At 46.0% G+C, this 24,831-nt stretch overlaps 1 protein-coding gene across 1 annotated transcript in view; it reads left to right on the forward strand.

The window, feature by feature from the left end:
- The first annotated feature begins 3,897 nt into the window (after positions 1 to 3,897).
- AFG1L (AFG1 like ATPase) overlaps positions 3,898 to 24,831 on the forward strand; it is a 131,863-nt gene continuing 110,929 nt past the window's right edge. The window contains exons 1-2 of the mRNA XM_065401410.1: positions 3,898 to 3,982; positions 18,859 to 19,082. Coding sequence (XP_065257482.1) covers positions 3,898 to 3,982; positions 18,859 to 19,082 — 309 coding nt within the window. The remainder of the gene's footprint in view (positions 3,983 to 18,858; positions 19,083 to 24,831) is intronic.

Below are 24,831 nucleotides of genomic sequence, written 5' to 3' on the forward strand. Positions count from 1 at the left end.
GGTAGAGTTGCTATCTGCTTCTCATCCACCTCTAAAGTTAGGCAGAGGGGGCCCTGTGGAACAATTGGTTTATGTGCACCGGGATGTCCTGTGAAACCTCCGTAGAGATCTCAATGAAACTTTTCTGCAGGTAGTTTGCAATCCTCTGCTGTAGGTTTCTGGGGAGGGCTGCCTTATTTCTTCTACCACGGTAGGACGCTTTTCCACACTGCTCAGAGATTACTTCAGCAGAAACCATTCCAGCACACAGGCTAGCAGCATATGATCCCAGGCAGCAGACAGATGCCTGCAGGAGCTGTTCACCGGCACCAACTCCGTGGGTGGTTCGGGGCTGGAGCACCCACAGGGGAAAATTAGTCTGTTTATGGAAACATAGTTCATCTTTATTAGTTCACAACATATGCTGGCTGGGGCTGACATCATTTATAGACATTATTAAAATGTGCATTGGCAATGTTATATTATTATACACACAGCATTCACTAAAGGTTTCATACAGGGCTGCAAAAGACCAAGGACAGGTAGAGCAAACTACAGCAACACACTACTCTGGCTCACTATTAAAATGGTCTTTCAAAGCCTCCCTGAGCCATATAGCTATGCACTGAGTCCTTCTGATAGTCCTGGTGTTCAGCTGCTCAAAATCACCCTTTGCTTCACATATATTATGCAGGACACAGCAGGCAGCTATATCCATTGGAATATTTTTTTTCACTGAGGTCTAATCTCTTGAGTAGACAGCACCAGCGACCCTTCAACCAACAAAAGACACATTCAACCGCTACTCTGCACCTGCTGAGTCTGTAGTTGAAGCACTCCTTGGTGCTGTCAAGGTGGCTGCTGTATGGCTTCATGAGCCATGGGAGCAAGGGGTAGGCTGGGTCTCCCAGCATCACATTGGCATTTCAACATTGCCAATGGTAATCCACCAGTTGGGAAAGAAAATTCCTGTTTACAGCTTTCTGAACAGTCCTGTGTTCTTAAAGATGTGTGCATCATGCACCTTCCCTGACCAGCCCACACTGATATCAGTAAAGCATTCCCCGTGATCCCACAAAGCTTCCATTACCATAGAAAAGTAGCCCTTTCTGTTGATGTATTCAGTGGCAAGGTGGTCTGGTGTCAAAATTGGAATTTGCATGCCATCTATTGCTCCACTGCAGTTTGGGAACCCTATTGCTGCAAAGCCATCCATTATGTCCTGCACATTGCCCAGAGTCACAGTCCTCCATAACAGAAGGTGATTAATGGCCCTGCACATTTGCATCACAATAACCCCCACGGAGGATTTCCCAACTTCAAATTGCATTGCAAGCTTCCACAGAGCAATTGCCACTTGCTTCTCCACTGTCAGTGTGGATCTCATTTTGGTATGGCTGTGCAGGAAGGCTGGGGTGAGCTCTGCACACAGATCCAGGAATATGACCTTGCACATCTGAAAGTTCTGCACCTGCTGCTCATCATCCCAAACTTGCATCATAATGTGATCCCATCAATTAGTGCTTGTTTCTTAGGCCCAGAACTGGTGCTCCATCATCTGAAGCTGCTCCATGAACACTGCCAACAACCTTGGATAGTTTCTTTCTATGTCCCACAGCAATCAAGCCTCCAAGGAATCATCATGTTCCCCGTGCCTCCTCTTGTCGCTCTGCAAATACTGCAGGATCAGCCAGCCCATGCTCGCAATGCTTATCACAGTAGAGAAGAGCTGTGCAGGATCCATACTTCTGTCACAGACAGGGACGGCGCAACCCATTAGGCAACCTAAGCGGTCGCCTAGGGAGCTACAATTTGGGGGGCGGCGACCGTGGCGGTATTTCAGCGGCGGGACCTTCAGCCACCTCTGTGGGGGGCGGCATTTCGGGGCGGGACCTTCCGCCGCCTAGGGTGGCAGAAAAGTTGGCGGCGCTCCTGGTCACAGATAGTGGCCAGCAAGGAGGGATGCACAGGTTTGTGTGGGTGATTTTGAAAAGAGGAGTGAAACATTATGGGATGGACAACACTGCATTATATAAAATTGCCCTGACTCCTGCACCCCTCCCCCCACATCCCCATCTGCACCCCTCACACCAAACAGGAGCTGCCCCAGGTAAGCGCTCCACACCCCAACCTCCTGCCCCAACCCTGAGCCCCCTCCCTCACCCTAGCTCCTGGCCAGACCCCACACCCCAACATTTGTTTGCATTTTTTTAATAAAGCGCTCTTATCCAAAGCAATTTACAATAGTTAGCTAAAGGTACAAACAATATTTGGAAAGATCATTAAGTGGTCCATCGAGACCCTCTGCAATTTTCAAGTGGTCTGTGGAAAAATAAGTTAGACTCAGGAACAATCAAGGTACCTCACTTTATTTTCATTTACTTGCTATTACTTATAGGAGGAGGATGAAGAAAAAAAGAATGAAAAACGGGGTCGGGGGGAGATAAGAGAGAATGTTCTTTTTCTTGGCTGGGTCCCAAGGAGGGGCCCCAAAAATGAAGCTGAGCACAGGGCCGGGGGGCCCCACTAACTCTAAATCCACCACTGGCTGTCACATCACCCAGGCTGTGTGTCAGCTGATCCCCACAGTCTCCAACCTACCTGGACAGTACAGCAGACATGGCCCTGTCTACTAGCTCCTCTTCACTCCCTAACCCACCCAGCACTTGCTCCCTCCCCCCCCCGCTTTTCTGGCAGCCCTGTTGCCAGGTATCCAGTTTTAGACTGGAAAGTCCAGTAGAAAATGGGACCTGAGTGTCCGGTTAGTAGTGTTGACTGGAAACTAAATGTCCGGTTATAGGAGTAACCACATTAGCCTCCGGTCCTCCCACTCCCAACACCCACTCCAGAGGGCTGGAAGAGAATCTGTCCTGCTGCTGCGGGAGGAGGGGCAGCTCAGTGCAGAAAGAGACAAAGAGAATGGGCTAGAACAGGGGTCAGCAACCTTTCAGAAGTGGTGTGCCGAGTCTTCATTTATTCACTCTAATTTAAGGTTTCGTGTGCCAGTAATACATTTTAAAGTTTTTAGAAGGTCTCTTTCTCTAAGCCTATAATATATAACTATACTATTGTTGTATGTAAAGTAAATAAGGCTTTTAAAATGTTTAAGAAGCTTCATTGAAAATTAAATTAAAATGCAGAGCCCCCCCGGACCAGTGGCCAGGACCTGGGCAGTGTGAGTGCCACTGAAAATCAGCACGCATGCCATAGGTTGCCTACCCCTGGGCTAGAACCAGGTAGGTACCTGCTTTACGTGGGTGGGTGGGGGGGGATCCTGTTTACCCCCTCCCCAGCCCTGCTGTGCTTGCAGTTTACCCCTGGCCCCTCCCTTGCTCCAGGGACCAACCCTAGCTCCCGCCCCAATGTGCTTTTGCCCCCAGCTGCTTTTACAATCATTCCCCAGGGGGCCCCACAAAAAGTTAATGTAGCCCTGGTAATAGGAGCCTATATAAGAAAAAGACCCCAAAATCAGGACTGTCCCTATAAAATCAGGACATCTGGTCACCCTAGCCTCAGCCAACGTGAGCTGAACCAGTCCCAGCCTCCTAGGGGTAACCAAGCAAATGCACGGGCGGGGGGGCTGCCAATAACTCCCAGGGACGCGATTCACCTCTGGTCTAGCCACTCACCCCGCTCCTCCTGCAGCCCAGAACAAACTACATTTCCCAGCACGCATCGCTCCCCGTCGCTTGGCGGGCGGAGGTGGCGCGTTGCATGCTGGGACGTGTAGTCCCTGCGCGACGCGACTCGGCCCCTAATGGAGGGAGAGCGGGCGGGGCAAAGCTCGGGCTCTGCCGCGCGCAGGGGGCGGTGTCACGCACGGCGGCAGTGGCCCGGCCGGGGAGGGCTCTGTCCGTTTCTCCTCCTCTGAGTGAAGTTATTTTGAAGGGCGGGGGGAGGACGGAGTCTGCCGGAAAGATGGCGGCGCCCGTGTCGCCCTTGGTTACCGGAGCCAGACACGCCGCCCGCCTGCTGCCGGCTCGGGCCGCGGCCCAGCGGAGAGGTCAGTGCCGGCCGCAGAGGGGGCGGGGAGCCCGGGCTGGGCGCAGGCGGCGCCGCCTCGCCGCTGGGGGACCCCGGCCAGCGCCGGCTCTGTCCGTATCGCTGGGGAGGCTGATGGGCCGGGGGTGCCCCACGCTGTGATGATCTCCGCGGGGGGTCCCCAGGCACTGGACATCCCCACATGGCCCTTCCCCGCCAGGGGTTGAGGGAGAAGAAGCGCTGCGATGTGTCCCCGCTGCTCACTCCCCTGGCTCTGGCGGTCTGATGGGCTTGGGGCGCTCCCTTCCCTGCGGCTGGGAGTAAAGCGAGCGGCGCTGCCCTCTGCACACCCCGCGGCTGCTGGGACGGAAGCGGGGTCGGGGGCTTCTCCCTTGTCTGAGCAGCAGGTAAGTTGCTCAGATTCGCATAAGCTTCACGGAGCTACGCCCAGGCAGCAGCAGAGTGGCGGGGAGGCTCAACTCACTCCTTGGTGCAAGAAGGAAAGAGAGAGCCAGGAGCAAAGGGCAGTGTCTCCTTCCCCCACCAGTGGAAAGAATGAGTCTGTGTAACTGACACTTGGTGGGCAGCTGTAGCCCTGCTCACAAAGAACAAACCACATTTCTCACTTAGTGTCCCATTATGGCTACATGTACCTTCCCTCACCTGCTTGCCAGGGGAAGTTTTCTGGCATGTAGGTGAGGACATTTTCCAAGCCCCAGACGTATAAGGAGATGCGGTCCCTGTTCCTAAACTCATACTTTCAGCATAAACACCAGTTGCTCCCTCTCAATTGATTGAAATACACCTGTGTCCAAACACAAATGCTTCAGTTGATTATCAGGGCAGCCACAATCATTGAGTTACCCCTGTAATTTGTAGAGGTAAAACCCTGATTGCATCTCAATCAACTGAGTGCTAGTATGGTCGCCTCCCACTGACACAATCAATAGCTGTCAGAGTTAACAGCTGTCTTTGACAGCTGTCAACCTGACAGCTCCCTCGGCTGGCAAACAGCCTTACTTCACTGGCTGAGTCTCCTCTCTGCTCCTCGCTCTGTCATCTTTAGCACCCCTCCCCAGAAATGGCTCAGCAATGGGCCTCCCTTGTCTTGATCCCCCTACTATACCTTTTCAGGTCTGGATCCAGTTATGGATCATTAAGTGAGGCTGCATTCTCTGCCTCCTGCTGTTTTGTACCTTCCCCTCTCCCCCTATGCCAGTAAAGCCTCCAGCTCTGTAACTCCTCAGCAGGTGATCACTCATAGTTTGCCAACTGCAAGTTCAGGTCTAACAAACTATGGGTATCAGAGTAGCAGCCGTGTTAGTCTGTATCCGCAAAAAGAACAGGAGTACTTGTGGCACCTTAGAGACTAACAAATTTATTAGAGCATAAGCTTTCGTGGGCTTTTTGTAGCCCACGAAAGCTTATGCTCTAATAAACTATGGGTAGGTTGTCAAAGTGAGACTATTGACCAGTGAGCCACAGATTGATCACCAGCTTGGGTTGCCGTAGGAGATGAAGGATTGCCCTCTTCATCACCCTCTGTTAAGTTTGGAGAACAGAAGCTAGTAACTAAATAGCGGAGTAATAAATAAGAATAAGGACAGGTCAGTTTTACACAGTAATCTGGATTGTTTGGTAAACTGGTCTCATATGAACAGCATGTGTAGATATACAGTCAAATGTAACATCATATATGTAGGAACAAAGAAGATAGATCACATTTATGGGATAGGGGATTGTATTCCGGAAGGCGTTGATTCTGAAAAGGACTTAGAAATCATGGTAGGCAAACCAACTGAACGTGACTTCCCACAGTATTATGCTTTGGTTAAGAGGGGCAACATGATCCTTGGATGTATAAGCAGGGGACGATTGTGTAGAAGAGAGGTAGTATTACCTTTTCAAACAGCATTAGTGAGAGAATTCCTGGAATATTGTGTCCAGTGCTGGTGAAAAATTGGAAAGGGTTCAGAAAAGAGCTATGAGAATGATTTGAGGAAAACATGCTTTACAGTGAGAATCGTAAGAAGTTCAACCCCGTTTAGCTTAACCAAGAGAAGCTTAAGAAATGATTTGATCGTGATTTGTGAATATCTTCATGGGGAGAAGTCTTCTTATAGTAGATACTTAAAGAAGTTGATTGCTGTGAAATAATATGCAAATGAGCTGCAGTGTGTGCAGTATGACTTGTTCAGTACATTGCTTCCTGCAAACATGACTCTGTGTATTGCCATAAAGAAAATAGAGCAGGCAGACCACCTAAGTAGTGATCAGTGCACTGTGGGAAAGTAGACTCTTTGCACGGCTGGTGTTATTACACCAGCAATTTCTGTCCACATTGCACAAGTGAAGACTGGCATAGTGGAAGACCATACAACGGTTAACCTTGCTGAAAGGAAGTCTAATGCAAACAGTTTGATCAGCTTTGCATAATTATGAGCATTTTTTGTGCAGATATGTAATGGACCAAGTGGTGCTTTGTATGCCAGATATCTGTAGTCTCCACATTTGTTCTTCAAGCCCCTGATTGTTCCTACAATCCATCCCATTTTAGCATTTTTTCTTTTCTCCTGCATCTGTGCTTTGACTTTTAATGTTTCTGCAACAGGGCCTGGGGGAAACAGCAGTCAAGTGTAACTGACTGTATTCCTGTTAATTTCATTTTGCTTCTTTTGTTGAGCCACAGGGGTAATATGTACCAGAAGCAGAGGTTTAATTCTCTTTCTTCCCCTCCTTTTTATTTGTACCTTTTCCCCATAGCAGCAGAGGAGATCACGTCTGAATCTCCTTTCAGAATGAAACAGAGGAAGATGATGTTGGGTTATGCTTTTTTATACCTACCAGTTTTAGCACGAGTGGAAAACATTATAAGCAAGGCCCCATGTTTTCTAACCTCTCTGCATGCTGTAGGCATCCCATCCTGTCTCTCTTGCATCCACTCTCCTCCCCTTCCTTACTCTTCTCATTAACCTCCTACTTTCCTCTGACTCTTCCCTGTCACAATACAAGCAAGCTTTAGTATTTCCCATCTTAAAAAAAAAAAATCCACACCATTGTCCCTGCTTGCCTGTTTGACTACTGCCCCATCTCTCTTCTCCCTTTCTTCTCTGAGTTCACCGAATGCACTGTTTACAATCATTGTCTGGAGTTGCTCTCCTCCAGTTTTATCTGAGACTGTTCTCCAATCCTGGTTCTGTCCTTTTCACTCAACTGAAACTGCTCTTGCCAAAGTCCCTAATGACCTCTTCCTAGCCAAAGCTCAGAACCCAGCACTCCATCCTAATTGTCTTGATTTGTCAGCCATGTTAACACCGTCAGTCATGCTTTTCTTGGATTCTTGTCCTCCTTTGGCTTCTGTGACTGTCCTTTCCCGGTTCTCCTCCTGCCTCTGAAATCACTCCTTCAGTGTGTCCTTCAGAGGATCCTTCTCTCCCACCCCCGCACCACCACCACCACACTGCAACTTTGTCTGAGATTCCTCAGGGCTTTGTTCTTGGTTCATTTCTCTTCATCCTTTACACCTTATTTCTGGGTAATCTTAGCCACAAACACAAATTCACCTACCATCTTTATGCAGATAACTCACAGACCTACCTCTCTACTCTGGACCTCTCTCCATCTGTTCAACTAAAATCTCAGCCTGTCTCTCTGACATCTCCTCATGGATATAGAATCGTAGGACTGGAAGGGACCTCGAGAGGTCCTCTTTTCCAGTGCCCTTCACTCATTGCAGGACTAAGTATTATCTAGACAATTCCTGACAAGGGGTCTAACCTTCTCTTAAAAATCTCCAATGATGGAGGTTCCACAACCTCCCTAGGCAAATTATTCCAGTGCTTAACCACCCTGACAGTTAGGAACTTTTTCCTAATGTCCAACCTAAACCTCCCTTGCTGCCATTTAAGCCCATTGTTTCTTGTCCTATCCTCTGTATCTAGCATCAGCTCAAGATCAGCATGACTAAAACAAGCTTTTAAATTTTCCCTGCACCCGATATCCTCCCTGCTACCTCCTTTCTCAATTGCGGCAGACTACACTACCTTCCTGCCTGTCACTGAGGCCCATAACCTCGGTGTCACCTTTGACTTTGATTTCTTTCTAGGTTCTCACATCCAGGCTATGTCTAAATCTTGTAGAGTCTTTCTGCATAACAACTCTAAGGGCATGTCTAACTACAAAATTGTGTTGACCTAAGTATGTCGGCATATAGCTGCTGCAATAATTAAATTGATTTTGCATGTCTACACTACGCTCCTTGTGTTGACTGTGTACGTCCTCACTAGCAGCGCTTGCATAGATGCGGCGAGCAGTGCATCATGGGTAGCTATTTCACTGTGGAACTCACCACTATCTAGCGCAGGGTGTTTTGGTACGGTTTTGCAGTGCCTCGTGGGGCCAAATGAGTCATCCAGGGATGACTGGGAACATGATTTCAACATCCTATAATGCTCTCCATTCCATAATTCTCCATTCCATAATTTCATCTGTATCCCATAATGTTTTGCACCTTTTTTCAAATATCACCGCAAACCCGGATGTCCCTCCTTGCTGTGCGCTATCTGTGTCAGAAACATGGATCCTGCACACCTCTTCATTATTATGATGAGCGTTATGAGCATGGGGCACCTGATCCTGCAGAGCCACAAGAGGAGCCGCAGGGAACATGACAATTCCTTGGAGGCTAGATTGCTGTGGGACATAGACTCTATTCAAAGTTGTTGGCAGCATTCACGGAGCAGCTGCAGATGGTGGAGCAGCTGCAGATGATGGAGCACTGGTTCTGGGCTGAAGAAACAAGCACTGACTGGATCACATCATAATGCAGCTTTGGGATGACGAGCAGTGTGTGCCGAACTTTTGGATGTGCAAGGCCACATTCCTGGATCTGTGTGCAGAGCTTGCCCCAGCCTTCTCGCACAGCCGCACCAAAATGAGATCTGCACTGATAGTGGAGAAGCAAGTGAATGACGATCGCTCTATGGAAACCTGCAATACTCAATTGCTACAGATCAGTCAGGAATCAACTTGGAGTTGGGATTATTGTGATGCAAATGTGCAGGGCCATTAATTGCCTCCTGCTATGAAGGACTGAGACTCTGGGCAATGTGCAGGACATAGTGGATGCTTTTACAACAATGGGGTTCCCAAACTGCAGTGGGGCAATAGATGGCATGCATTTTCCCATTTTGGCACCAGACCACCTTGCCACAGGGTACATCAACAGAAAGGGCTGATTCTTTGTTTTTGCAAGCACTGGTGGATCACCACAGATACTTTACCGACATCAGTGTGGGCTGGTCAGGGAAGGTGCATGATGCACACATCTTTAAGAACACAGGACTGTTCAGAAAGCTGCAAACAGGGACTTTCTTTCCAGACTGGTTGATTACCAATGGGGATGTTGAAATGCCAGTAGTGATTCTGGGAGACCCAGCCTACCCCTTACTCCCCTGGCTCATGAAGCCACACACCGGCCACTTCGACAGCACCAAGGAGTGCTTCAGCTACAGACTCAGAAGATGCAAAATGACAGTTAAATGTGCCTTGGGTTATTTGAAAGGTCGCTGGCGCTGTCTACTCTTGAGATTGGACCTCAGTGGAAAAAAATGTCCCAATGGTTATCGCTGTGTCCTGCATAATATATGTGAAGCAAAGGAGGGAAAGTTTCTGCTGGGGTTGAGGGCGCAGGTGGAATTGTTGTCTGGTGACTTTGAGCAGCTGGATACCAGGGCTATAACAGGAGCTCAATGGGGAGCTATTTGATTCAGGGAGGCTTTGAAAGACCATTTCATTAGTGAGTCATAGTAATGTGTGTTGTTGTTGTGTGCTCTACCTGGCATTGTTCTTTTGCCCCCTGGTATGAACATTGTAACGAGTGCTGTGAGTGTAGTAATATAACATTCCAAATGCACCTATTACTATTATCTGTGAATGATATCAGACCCAGCCAGCATATGTTGTGAACTAATGAAGATGAACTAAGTTTCCATAAATAGACCTTTATTCCATCCCCATACAGACACATTTATAAATGAATACAAATTAATAAAGGGACTTTTGAAGGGGAAAGAACAGTCATAGCTAAAACACTCATCCAGGCTCTCATCTCAATTACTGGAACATCCTTTTCTCTGGTCTGGATAAATGCAGAATGCTGTTGCAAAGATCATTCTCCTAGCTCATCTCTTTGACCATGTCATCCCTCTCTTTGCATCCCTCTACTGATTCCCCCTTCTCTCTTACATCAAACATAAGCTATTTGGCTTCTCTTAGGCCCTTCACAGACTATCCCCAGCCTACCTATTGCCCCTCATTCTTTGTCGCTCACTATTGAGATGTCAGCTCCTACCACCAGTCAGCCCATGATGCCAGCCTCCATTGTTCACTCATTACATTTTCAAATTCATTCTTTGTCCTGTCCTGCCCTTCATGCTAGGGAGGAGCGCTTTCTCCATAAACAGCTGCAAAACTAATTCCTCCTTAAAATTCTTGTCGAGGCTAATTCCCCACTCTGGCACATTAAGTGCAGAAGGTGGGGGGGGGGCTGCAAGGATTCTAAAAGTTAATTCTGGCCACTCCAGGCTTGTATTAAACTCCCAAGGTTACAGCTTTTCTCTGACCTTGGATTGGTAGATGCTGCCACCACCCAAGTGCAGAACCCCTTTGAGAGCCCAGGAAGGCGCACCTGGGAATTCCTTCCTGTGGGGCACCCTCAAGCCCTTGCACACACACCCCGGGAAAGAGAAAAAAAAAGTTAATCAGCAGTTGCCACTAGCTAATTAAACAACATGCGCACAAACCTCTTAAGACACAAAAGTCCAATTCTGTTCTTAAAAAAGGTAAATTTTATTAATTAAAAAAAATACATTTGGGAACTCAGGCTATTGCTAGATTTTAAAAGTGCAGCTACAAGGATTAAGCACCAAGAATAGCTTTCTTGAGGTCCAGTTTAAAGATTATAAGCAAAACAGAAGCACCTGGGGTTAGCACAGAGGAATCCACAAGCCATAACGAAATAAAAGGGATAAACGTAATCGTGTCTTCTTAGACATTTCCTGATCTACTTAAATATCTGGGTTTTTAAATGAGTAGTTTCTGGGTATGATACTGATGATTTTTTCATACCTGGCCCAAGCTCTTACAGCATAGCTCTGCCGAGTCTGCCTCTCCCCGGGAGAACAACAACAGACAGACAAAAGGGGAGTCTTGTTTCAATTTTAATAGCTTCTAGCCTTCCCATTGGCTCTTTTGGCCAGTTGTCCAGTCACTTCCTTTTACCTATGCATAGCAGTGAGACGTTTTAACCCTTTACATGTATAGCAATTAGAGAACAGCTACTAAGAGGGATTTTATAGCTATTGGCTGGCTGGGTGTCCATAAGAGGGAGCTACCCCCTCCCTTCATTTATCACAACTCTCCTTTTCTCTAAAAAAAGAACAGGAGTACTTGTGGCACCTTAGAGACTAACAAATTTATTAGAGCATAAGCTTTCGTGGGCTACAACCCACTTCTTCGGATGCCTACAAAAAATGGAAAATGGTTAAGCCACTGGTGTGCTTAGATCACTGCCTAGCATGCTGATCAATATTGTCTCAGTGTTTCCTTGTACATCCCCATCTGTTTGTATCCATCTGCTGTCTCTTATCTTACATTTAGATTGTAAGTGTTTGGGGACAGGTTTTTGTTCTGTTTGTACAGCACGTTACCTAGTGTGGTCCTGGTCCATGATTAGGGTTCCTAGGTGCTATAGTAGTCTCGGATGATGACTCAGCAGATGTTCATTTAAGAACAGATTTGACAAAACACGAAGAAGGTACCAATGTGAGATTTCTAAAGATAGCTACAGCATTCGACCCGAGGTTTAAGAACCTGAAGTGCCTTCCAAAATCTGAGAGGGATGAGATGTGGAGCATGCTTTCAGAAGTCTTAAAAGAACAACACTCCGATACGGAAACTACAGAACCAAAACCACCAAAAAAGAAAATCAACCTTCTGCTGGTGCCATCTGACTCAAATAATGAAAATGAACATGCGTCGGTCCACACTGCTTTGGATTGTTATCGAGCAGAACCCGTCATCAGCATGGATGCATGTTCCCTGGAATGGTAGTTGAAGCATGAAGGGACATATGAATCTTTAGCACAACTGGCATGTAAATATCTTGCGATGCTGGCTACAACAGTGCCATGAGAACACCTGTTCTCACTTTCAGATGACATTGTGAACAAGAAGTGGGCAGCATTATCTCCTGCAAATGTAAACAAACTTGTTTTTCTGAGTGATTGGCTGAACAAGAAATAGGACTGGGTGGACTTGTAGGCGCTAAAGTTTTACATTGTTTTATTTTTGAATGCAGTTATTTTTTGTACATAATTCTACATTTTTATGTTCAACTTTCATGATAAAGAGATTGCACTAGAGTACTCATATTAGGTGAATTGAAAATACTATTTTGTTTTTTACAGTGGAAATATTTGTAATAAAAATAAATATAAAGTGAGCAGCACTGTACACTTTGTAGTAATTGAAATAAATATATTTGAAAATGTAGAAAACACCCAAAAATATTTAAATACATAGTATTCTATTATTGTTTAACTGTGATTAATCATGATTAATTTTTAAAATTGCTTTACAGCCCCAATCAAAACTGATTGATCATTTTGGTGCTGCCGCAAGTTTCTGAATAGCAGCAGGAAAAACTGACAAGGTTCTATTTAATTTTCACCCTACTGTAGGTTGGCAAAACTGAGGGACTGGAATTGTCGATCACAAATGTAGGAAGATATCACTGCATTGTTTTATGTTTGGTTTACATAAAAATGGTGATATTTGCAACAATTAACAATATTGTAAAAAAAAAGAAAGTGTGACAGGGTCAGGCCAGATGGCTACAGGAGAGTGATAGAAGGCAGATATATTAGCCCCAGGTTAAGCAGGTCCCTTTTCCCTGGGTAAGGTAACAGGGGCAGTTCCAGAACAATCAAGAACTTGCTGGAACAAATTAAAGCAGACAGGCTAATTAGGACACCTGGAGCTAATTAAGAAGCTGCTAGAATCAATTAAGACAGGCAGGCTAATCAGGGCACCTGGTTTAAAAAGGACCTCACTTCAGTCAGTGAGGGGCATGCGTGAGGAGCTGGGAGTAAGAGGCGCAAAAAGCTGAGAGTGAGTAGGCATACTGCTGGAGGACTACAAAGTACAAGCGTTACCAGCCATCAGGAGGAAGGTCCTGTGGTGAAGATAAAGAAGGTATTGGGAGGAGGCCATGGGGAAGTAGCCCAGGGAGTTGTAGCTGTTACGCAGCTGTTACAGGAGACACTATAGACACAGGGCCGGTGCTACCATTAAGGCAAACTAGGCGGTTGCCTAGAGCGCCAAGATTTGGGGGCGCCAAAAAGCGGTGCCCCCAATTTTGTTTTTTACAGCGTTCCTGGGCTGGGCTGCCGGCGGCGCGCTGACACGTGCGGCTCAGACTCCCTCTCCTAGCGCAGCGGCCGCTCCACTTCTCCCGCCTCCCAGGCTTGCGGCGCCAAACAGCTGTTTGGCGCCGCAAGCCTGGGAGGGGAGGAGAATTAGAGCGGGGGCGATGTGCTTGGGGAGGAGGCGGAGCGGTGGGGAGCTGCTGCATGGCTCCCCATGCCGCAGGGCTCCCCACCCCAGCTCACCTCTACTACGCCCCCTCCCCGAGCACGCCATCGCTGCTCCACTTCTCCCACCTCCCAGGCTTGCGGCGCCAATCAGCTGTTTGGCGCCGCAAGCCTGGCAGGGGAGGAGAATTAGAGCGGGGGCGGCGTGCTCGGGGAGGAGGCGGAGCAGAGGTGAGCTGGGGTCGGGAGCTGCTGCACGGCTCCCCGGGGGGGGGAGCTGCCGCGGGGGGGGCGCCTCAGGGCGGAGCGGGGGGCGGGGAGCTGCCGCAGGGCTTGGGGGGGGGGGGGGGAGGCGCAAGGTGGAAGTTTCGCTTAGGGCGCGAAACTTCCTTGCACCAGCCCTGTATAGACAGCTGCAATCCACAGGGCCCTGGGCTGGAACCTGGAGTAGGGGGCGGGCCCGGGTTCCACCCATCCCCTTAACTCTCTGCTTGATATAAGAGGAGTTGATCTGGACTGTGGGTCCCACCAGAGGGGAAGGTCTCTGGTCTGTCCCCCAACCCATTAGGTGGGCCAGCAGAGACTGCGGGGATTGTTCTCCTCCTTTTCCCAATGTTGGCCAGTGATGGTTAGCCAAGTGAACAGCAGGTTTGTGCCACTAACAAAAGGAACCAAACTGAGGACTGCCGTGAACCTCTGAGGTGAGCAAATCCGCCAGAAAGCGTAGAACCCACCAAGGCAGAGGAGGAACTTAATCACAACAGGTGTCAGGGGTGGGATTTGGTGTACACAGCGCGGCGGAAGAAGTGAGGGTGATATTTTAACAAATTAAAAAAGGGAGAGGGCTTATTTTTTTCCCCCATCACAATGGATGACGTAGTGCGGGCACTGATACAAGCCACGGCTGCCCAGCAGGAGGCTACCCGTGTCCAGGCAGCCACCCAACAGGAGGCAGTGCGGCTGCAGCAAGAGACTAATTGCCTGCTGATGGACCAGGCTCTTCAAGACCGTGCTATGTTGCGGGAACTGGTAAACCATGTAAAGACCCTTACAGAGCTAAATCGGGTCCATGATGGGATGCAGATCATACGGGCCAGCAATTGGCTGCAGAAAATGATGCGGGAGGATGAGGTAGAGGCGTACCTCCTGGTCTTTGAGAGGACAGCCCTGCGGGAGGCTTGGCCCCAAGAACAGTGGTCTGGCATCCTCGCCCCATTCCTGTGTGGGGAGGCCCAGAAGGCCTACTATGACCTGTCTGAAGAGGCTGCGGCAGACTACCCCCAGCTGAAAGCAGAGATCCTGGCCAGATCTGGGGTAACGACCACAGTGCGGGCCCAGCGATATCATGAGTGGAGGTACCAGGAAAACAAAACCCCACGGACCCAATTATATGATCTCATCCATCTCACACGAAAGTGGTTACGAACTGAGTCCCGGAGTCCGGAAGAGATACTAGAGGTTCTGTTCATCGACCGATACATGAGGGGACTACCGCCAGACCTTCGTGCCTGGGTAAGCCGGAACAAGCCCTCCACCGACGACGAGGTTGTCGCATTGGTAGAGAGGCGAAGGAACTGACCCGACCACTTAAGGAAGAGGCACCCTGGTTAAACTAGCAGCACCAAGCCCCAGAGCTCGGGCGACTGGGCCCCTAGGAGGGCCTAGGTGGAAAAAGAGAGTTTGAAGGCCCATTGGAGGCCACAAAGAGTTGGAGCACTGAGAGGGAAGAGGATAGTGTCATTAGACTGCTCAAACCGAGAGACCGGGGAATGCCTAGGGCCCCATACAGATGTTACGCCTGCGGGGAGTGGGGACACATAGCTGCACAGTGTCCCAATGCTGAGGAGCCTATGCAGTATAACCTGGGGAACTGGGCAGACACATGCTCCCTAATTCACCTGGTGGGGGTTGCACTAACCCCCCATATGTACACCAGACCAGTAAAACTAAATGGGGCAGAAACCACGGCACTGGTTGATTCGGGGAGTGCTATCATGCTTATTTCAGGGAAGCTTGTGAAGCGTAGTCAGCTGCTGCAGGCAAAGCGCACGGGGGTGACATGCGTCCATGGGACAGTTAATTATTACCCCACCATCCCGGTAAAAATTGAAATCCAGGGGAATACTACTGCGGTAGCAGCAGGTGTAGTCCCTAACCTCCCATACCTGCTGCTCATGGGGAGGGACTTTCCAGGGTTTGGAAACTTACTCCCGGTAGGGGGATTGGAGAAAGGGAGAAACCCTGAAGTTAGTGAGACATCCACAGTAGACTGTCAACCCCCAATCTTCTCTGAAATATCCCCAGATTTGTTCTCCACTCCCAGGCAGGGTAGAAAGACGAAAAGGGAAAGAAGGGCAACTAAGGCCTTGGGAACCCGAATACTGACCCAAAGCCAGAGGGTAGCTCTAGTAGGTAGGAGGACCCGAGCAGCTGAAAAGGAGGCCACCCAGGAGGGAGAAGCACCCGAGTCTGATTCCCACCCTAATGCCTCTGAACCAGGAGAGGCAACAGAGACTGGCCCCCTAGATCTCGGGCAGATTAGCCCCGGGAGAGAAAATCTTGGACGGGACCAGGCTGGAGATCCAAGGTACATTAGGAAGGAGGTGACCAAAATAGACAGGGTCCCTGTGGAAGGGAAAACCCAGGGACCAGGACCCTACTTCATAATGAAGAAGGATCTCTTGTACCGGGTTGCACCAGTACGGGCCAGAAGGTACAGCGGATCCTAGTACCTCAAAAACACCAGAATGCTGTATTAAGTCTTGCCTACGACAATTCTTCTGGCCCGGAGTACATGAAGAAGTGCGGAGGTACTGTGTGTCCTGCCCAGAGTGTCAGCTGCACAGTCCCCGTCCCCACTTGAGGGCACCTTTAGTACCCCTTCCCATCATAGAGGTCCCCTTCGAGCGAATAGCCATGGACCTAGTGGGACCCCTGGAGAAGACGGCTCGGGGCCACCAATATATACCTGTTGTTTTGGACTATGCTACGCGTTACCAAGAAGCCGTCCCACTGCGGAACACGGCCTCTAAAACGATAGCCAAAGAGCTGGTGAGGCAAGCAAATCTGCCAGAAAGCGCAGAACCCACCAAGGCAGAGGAGGAACTTCATCACAAAAGATTAGATGCAGAAGTTGCTCTTAGGTTCCTCGCTTGCCAGGAAAATTTTTGTACTTGTAAATGGATTTTTCAAGCCCTAAATTTATGTATTCTTGTTTGCTTCAGGTTTTGTTTTTTATTCTCTGTTAGTAAGAGGTTTCTTTCACTTTATTTCATTATCAATATCTTCTGGCATGTTGATCAGTAATATTTGAGTAGTAGACAGCCAGCAGGGCAGCAAAATTGACTGCATGCAATAAAATGAGATTAAATGTGAATACATATATTTTAGGAACAGAAATAAAAATACTGATACAAACTGGAGGCAGCTCTCTAGAAAGCAGTGAATTTAAGGAGCGAGTGACAGTGTATAACAAAACAAACAAGCTTGGAATGTAGCACTCTTGTGAAAAAAGCCAATTCTGTTTTTGTATAAATACACAGATTTTATGTAAAATTAGGGGAATATGATATGGTTTTGCACTCTGCTGTGACCATATCAGAAATATTACATGTAATCCTCACAGTTTAAGAAGGATACTTTTGAGTGTGGAGGGAAATAGAGAAAACACACACAGAACTGTGATATATAATACAAGCATTAGAGGGTGAGACAGGAAGAGAAATGGACAGAACCCAATTTCTACATTCTGGAAAATAAAAGGGAAGTGATATATACAATAAATGAAGAAAGCATTGTTGACATTACCACAAAATGATAGAATAAGAAGCATAAGAATAAGGTAGGAAGAATATTCTGGTGTACATTTGCTATATGTTGCTCATAATAATGAAGAATCCCCTTCTCTGGATCTGTTCAAGAACAGATAACAGTAGAGAGGCAGTGCTAATGATATATGGATCAGTCCTGCAAAATGCAGAGTCTTATACTGGAATAGTGAGAAGTCTATTAGTGCACCTCTTTCATAAACCTCGGCTTTGAATGTTTATTTTGGGACAGCCGTGAGCAGTTTCTCCCACAGAACCCTCTATCGGCACTTACACATGCTCTCTATCTCCCATGTCTATAAATGAGGATGCCTTTTCCTTTCCATCCCAAGAGACTGCCTGGGGGTTTATCACTTTCTGCTTCTGCTGCTGTTTGGCAAGACAGAACAGGTGAAGTCCAAGGCACAAAGATGCCCCATCTTTAAGGAGAGCCTGTTGTGGTCTACTAAGGGAGAGCTCTACTACAGATGCCTTCAGCCCTGTGTTCAGGAACTGTATAGCACCAGATTACTTTCCCTTCCATAAATTTAGGTTTCATGCTGCTTCTTGTTCTATAATCTTGGGGTATCCAATAGGAACTGGGGCTCTGTGGGTTTGATGGGGGCATTGGCTTCCCTTTGAATCAAAACTCCCATAGCACCAACTCCCCCCACATAGTGTAGAGGGAAGACAGCTCTGAAGAAACTTCACAGGATCCAAACTCACAGGTCCAATCTAGCAATAGTTGGGGTTTGCCTCCAGTGATGGTGATTTCTAGTGGACCATCCAGACTGATCTGAGGATTGCCCTGATATAGAGAACTGTCTAGTTGTCAGTGTTTTGTCAAAATTTTTCTGACACAATGCTGTTTTCTGTCAGAAAATGTTTCAGCAAAATCAAAACTTGCCACAGAAATATGTTGTTCAACAAAATTTTGGTTTGAAAAAAGTATTTTGATAAGGTCAAAACATTTGGTTTCAACATTTCTATCTTATTGGATCATACCATTTTGATTTTTAGTTTAAATATAAAATTAAAAAAGTCAATCAGAATGAAATGTTTCAATTTAATTGAATAATTTTTTAAAAATAATTCATTTTGTGGGAAGTTTTGAAAATTTTTGTTTTTGTTCCAATTTGGAACAAAGCCAGATTTCTAAATGATAGAATTTCCTGCGGAATGGAAATTGCAAGTTTTGACCAGCTCTAATTGTTGTTGTTTTTTTAATTTTGTGTATTCAATTAATTATTTATTTTACTAAGCAACTTCCAGTTTTGAACTACATTTTAAAAAGCTTATTTAGAAAAATACAAAGAGATCACATATAATATATTGGTGCATATTTAGCTAATCTATACTGTTCTGTTACTACTTATTTAAAGTAGCAGATAGCCATTTCTAAACAAAATAATTTGTGTATATGTGTATATTGTTTAAGAATATAATAAGACAACTTTCAGAACCTTTCTATTAACAATTAATTATTTCTTATTTTACAGCATACACAATTCAGGCAGCTGAGAACATAGCCCCTAATACTCTAGCAGATGCTAACTCTAGGGCCTTGTTGGTTTGCAATGGACCTTTAGAACACTATGACTTTCTGATCAAAGCAGAAGAGCTGCAGAATGATGAACAACAACGAAGAGTCGTACAATGCTTACAGAAGTTACATGAGAGCCTTAAAGGCTACAGTATCAGTCCGAACAATCTTCTGTCAAAGGTGAGGCTTATGGTGATAAGAGAAAACCGCTTTAAATGTTTCTCCTCAGAACTTATATTTTTTTATATAAATGTTCTGTCTACATGGGTATGTTTAAAGAGATACTGTCAAGTTTAAAAAAAATCTTTCTTTGTTACTAACTGTGGCCCCAGTTCTGCAATCAGACTCTTGTTCCTGCATGGAGCGCCGTTCTTTGCTTTCAGTTAATAAGAGGCTGTCCATAAATTAGCTGCAGTCCATCGACTGACAGTGAGCCTAGCTATATGCCCAGCTCATCACATTTTACTGTACCTGCTTTCAACACCGATGTCCTGCACTCCACTCTGCAGTCTGATCACTTCATTGGGAACTCGGTTGCGGATTTAAATCCCCAAAATTCTTCTTTCCATTGCCCTCTCCGTGACAGCCAGTTGTTGCTCCTCTACCTTTATCAGCACCCATGTTTTGCTGCTGTACAATATTGCTGGCAGTACTGTTGAGTTGAAGAGGTTGGCTTGTGTTGCCATGTTGATTTTTTCTTGGAGGACATCCTTGATAGAATTGAATGCATGCCAACCAGCTTTCTTTCTTTGTGAGAATTCACCTTCCTGATTGTGGTGCATGTTAATTTCTTGGCCCAGATAAATGTATTGCTTGACTTCTTCAATTTGTTCTCCCTTAACTATTATTTGGGCTTTTGGCAAGGCAGCAGGCTGTATAAATTTCGTTTTAGAGCAGTTCATTTTTAGTCCAACTTGGCTGCTTTTTGTGTCAAGTTCTCGCAGCATTTTCTGTAGTTTGATAGTGTTTTCAGCAATCAGCATGATATCGTCCACGAATCTGAGGTGGTTTAACTGCTCTTCATTGACGCTAATTCCACCCTTCCAGTTCATCCACCTCATTACCATTTTGAGGCAGGCTGTGAAAAGTTTCGGTGAAACTGTGTCTCCTTGCTTCATACCTTTTTTGATTGGGGTGTGAAGGGGAGTGTCAAACAGAGTTATATCCATAGTGTAGTCAGAGTTTGCTTCCTTTAATAGTTTGATATAGTTTGTGTCGATGCCCTGCTCTGCAAGAACTTTCAGTACTGCATTGATCTCTACGCTGTCGAATGCTTTTTCATAGTTGACTAAGGCAATGCATAAAGGGAATTTGTATTGCCTTGAGCGCTCCAATAGCTGGTTTATAGTGAAGATATGGTCCATAGTGCTGAAATTCCTTCAAAAACCTGCCTGCTCTCTTAACTGCTGCTCGTCCAGACTTTGTGAGAGTCGGTTTGTTATTAGTTTGGTGAACAGCTTATAAACATGTGAAAGCAGGCATATTGGACAGTAGTTCTTTAGGTCTTCACGATCACCCTTCTTATACAGCAAAATGGTGTTGGGCTCTTTCCAGCTAAGCATTTCTAAGTAACAGATAAACCTCTTAGCAAGAATTTCCCAGAGGTCTTGGCCTCCAGTTCTTATTATTTCAGTCGTCACTCCATCTTTTCCTGGAGTTTTTCCTTCCTTCATTTGATAAACTGCATGTCAAACTTTGCTGATGAGGACCAGGAGTATGTGCTCATTGGTCCGTTGAAGTGTTGGTAGTGGGACATTTATTTGAGATGTGAACAGTTCGGTGCAGAAATCTTTGCAGACTGCTTCCATCCCTGTTCTGTCAATTACTGCTTTTCCATCCTTGTTCTTCAGCGCCATTATTGTCAACCTGTACAGTGTCAATTCCCGTTTGAATTCTTTGAAGCTTCTGCGATCTTTAGCCATCTTTAAGAGCTTTTCATTTTGGTACTTCTCAAAGTCCCCCTTTAGTCTTCTTCTTATCAGCTTGCAGAGGAGGGAGTACTCGAGTTTGTTGCTATCGTTTCTCTTCATATTTCTCCGTTTCTCTAGCAAGTTCCTCATTTCCTCCGAGATTCTTACCTTCACATTTTTTGGTCTTTCTTTCTTGGCTAATTTTATGCATTGCCTCAGTTTATCAGCAAAGTTTTTATAGTCCTCATCACAGTTATCAATGAGACTCCAGTCTTCCTTGGAAATGTTCGCTTTCAGGATTGCCTCCTAGAATATTTTCGGTCGCTGTCTCTGATTTGCCATAAGTAGCGCTTTCTTCTCCACCTTTTCGTTGAAGTTGAGCCTCGCTCTAAGCAAGCGATGATCAGTGCTGGTGTTGAATGATTGCACTACTGAGATGTTTTGTATGATGTGCCGCTTATCGATCAGAATATAGTCAATCTCGTTCTTGTTCTTCGCATTGGGCGTGATCCACCTCCTCTTGTCCTTCTTCTTAAACCAATGTTACCAATGAACATTTATTTAGTCTCCATCAGAGTTGCCAATTGCTCTCCCCGTGAAGTCTGTTTGCTGATGCCATACCTTCCAATGAACTTTTCACCTTCTTTCCCTCTTCTGACCTTGGCATTGACATCTCCCTTCGCAATCATATATGTGGATTTTTGAGCGAGGGTTTCCTCAAGCTCCTGATAGAATTTTTCCATGTCATCATCTTCACTTGTGCTTGTGGGAGCATAGATCTGGATAATCTTGAGGGTGCTGTTCTTGTTCAGTTGGAGGTGTAGCACTTTGATGTGTGATGACTTGAACTTGCAGGAGATGATTTTTGAAGACCGTTCCTTGTTGACGATAAAACCGATTCCTCCAACGGTTCTCGCACCTTCTCCTTTTCCTAACATGATGGTGCTTCCATCTCTCTACTTGGCTTCCATCGCCTTTCTTCATCCTGTTTCGTAGAGACCAAGGATGTCGCAGGCTGGCCTTGCCTTCTCCTCCATTAAATGGTTGATCAAGTCATCCCTCATCAGTGTCCTACAGCTGTAGATACACACTGAGAGGGCAATCCTTTTTCTGGCCCCTGAGATTCTTAGCAGCCTCTTGTCGATCAAACTCCACACTGCTGCTGTAGAACAGATCGAGGGATGCGCAAGGAACTGGGGCCCATTTATTTGTGTTGTTTTAGCCATTTCTTCAGTCACCCGCTGGCTATGCTGTCAGTGGCACGTTTGCCTCCTCAATTTAGCTAGCACCCAACTTCAAGAAGGAGGACAATTGTTCCCTCCCTGGGTTGGCAGTCTGACATCTTAATAGCATGGTAGAACCTACTGGAGAATACACTCCGCTATCATCGCTGTCGGATGTTATTTTTCTTTTCTCTTCTTAAACACTTTTTGCATGTAAAGTCAGAGATGATTGATGCACTTGACCTTTGCTGTAAGGTCATATTTAATTGTGGTGTAAACGTTTGGGCTCAGGCTGGAGCCCAGGTTCTAGGACCCAGTGAGGGTCCCAAAGATCAGGCTGCAGTCCACGCCAGAATGAAACAGCCCCTTAGGTGAAGCCTGAGTCAGCTGGCACAGGCTAGCCGTAGGTGTCTAATTGGAATGAGATGTACCCTTGGAAGGCTTAAGGTAGTATTTTGACTTACAACAATAAGCCTACATACAGTGATTTTGATTTAATAATAATCATGGAATTGGTTTCAGTTTTAAGGAGTTAATCCTGTAAAAAATAACATCTTTAGCTGCTGGCCCACAAGAGTTTTGTAGCCCTAGTGTGTTCCACTGCTGGGTAGGCTAATCCTGGTTAGTTGGGGGAATATAGCCATGAAATATCTGATTATGCATTCTCTGCTACCAGCACACAGTGTCTGAGTCCTTACAGTCCAGTTGTCATGTATGGGACATGTTTTCCTGAGTGTATCTGGGGAGGAGAGCTAACACAATATACACTGAACATGTTCTGAGAGTATCATAGGCATCCTGATGTAGCCAGTAAGCAGAGGAAAACTACTTCCTATTGGACCACAGCTGAAATTTCAGATTCTCTGTCTTCTTCCCTTGCTAACAGGCCTTCTTGATATTGGCTTGCTAACTTTTTTTATTGATTAGAATGAAGAGGCAAATGGCTCAGCCTTACAACCTCAAAAGCAGACAATCAACTAACAAACAACAGTGAAGGGATCATGCATGAACTGAAGAAGTATCAAGTATCTTTTAATAAAATAAAAACCCTGGCCATGTGGGAGTGCCTACACATTTACCTTCCTTCACCTAAATTTTCAAGTTGTTTTTAAGTTAAAGCAAACAAAATCACAGGCCTTTGTGAGGATGATCTTTGGAGTCAGTTTTCCTCAGTGTTTTCGAAACACACACCATTTCTAGTGGCATTAGACAGTTTGTCATTTCTAGAGCTGACATAACGCCCGTTTGCAGAATGGTTGCATCTGTGAAGTTTAAAGAAGCAAAAATCTGGTAAACCAGAGGAGGTCAGCTCATTTCCAAGAGCTCTTTATCTTCCAGTTAGTTCCTCAACATTTGGCCAGAGAACTATATATAAAAAAAGTCAGAACTGTCCAGAAGGGCAGACAGTTATCTTCCCTCCTCTTGAGCATGCTTCCAGGCTATCTTCTGCTGTGGTTCTTTGGGAAAAAGAGTTGAATCTTACAGTATAACCTGAGGTTAGGAAGGTTAGGACTCTGATCTCCATTGGACAGTTGTTCCAGAGTTTTGAACCTCTTGTCTTGTTGAAAGAGCTTTACCTCTGTCTCCTGGAGTTTATACCTAATTATGTTAATTAGACTATACTGAATGATTGCAGCTGTTAAGGTAGATGTCTTTTAAGGGCTTCAGTACAAGAATCTTTAAGTGGGTCTGGTAGTGAATGGGGGAGCAGATGTGTGTTGCTGAGAACAGAAGTGATATGCTGTATTTGGCTCATCTTGCTTAGGAGACTACACAGTTATAGCTTCTTTTTGAACATTTTATGAAGCTTCTGGTTGAGCTACAGTAGTCTAGCCTTGAGGTGACAGGTGCACGAAATACTGTGGTAGAGCTGTTGTATGAGCGGAATGATTGTAGTTGTCATTTAGTTGGAAATGGTGCCTGTGACAGCATCTGGTACTTTATTACTCAGTGACAATGCTGATTCCAGTAGGACCCCATGATTACACATTTTCTTAATCTGATCAGATGCCCCTGATGCAGAGTGAGACCATGGTGTTCACTGGTTCTTTAGAACACTTTTAGTTAGCCTCACTTCAGTCTTGTTTCAGTTGAGCCACTTGTTCCAAATTCAGGCTTCTGTCTCCTTCATCCATTTCGATATCTGGGAGGGAATGCCGTCTGCACTGGATGAAAAACGGTAAATAGAGCTGTGTGTCACTGGGATATCATTCGTGTTGCAACTTGTTTCATCTCAAAATGTTTCTCTAACGTGGAATGGAAATATTAAATAAGAGCAGTGAGAAGACTTGGTGTGTGGAGCCCCACAGAGCTCAAACTCTTGATCAGGAGCAGTAGCTCCTATTCTAACTCCTTAGGATCTACTGGAAAATAATGAGTATAGTGAGCTTAGTATGATTCTGTTGACTCTTGCCAGCACATGTACCTTGGCAGCAGTATCTCATGATCCATGTCAGATGGCAGAGTAGATCACATAGTACCACCTTTTCTTCAGCGATGGCAGAGGTGAAACAGTTATCCATCAGTGCAAATGGTGCTGTTTCTGTTACATGACCTGGGCTTAAGCCAGGTTGAGTGGGGTTTGAATACCCATGGAGGCCAGGTGTTGCTACATTTAGTTTACTGTCATGTTCTTGATTAAAATCTTGCCCAGGAATAAGAATTTCAACACTGAATAGTAGATGGTGAGGTCACTGGCATCTAGTGTTTCTTGACACTGGGACTACCACCTGTTTCAGTGTTGTCTCAGAAAGAGGCATTGATTGTTACTATTAGCAGTGGGCCAAGGCATTCTCC

Source organism: Emys orbicularis, chromosome 3 (genome assembly GCF_028017835.1).
Source record: "Emys orbicularis isolate rEmyOrb1 chromosome 3, rEmyOrb1.hap1, whole genome shotgun sequence".
NCBI lineage: Eukaryota > Metazoa > Chordata > Testudines > Emydidae > Emys > Emys orbicularis.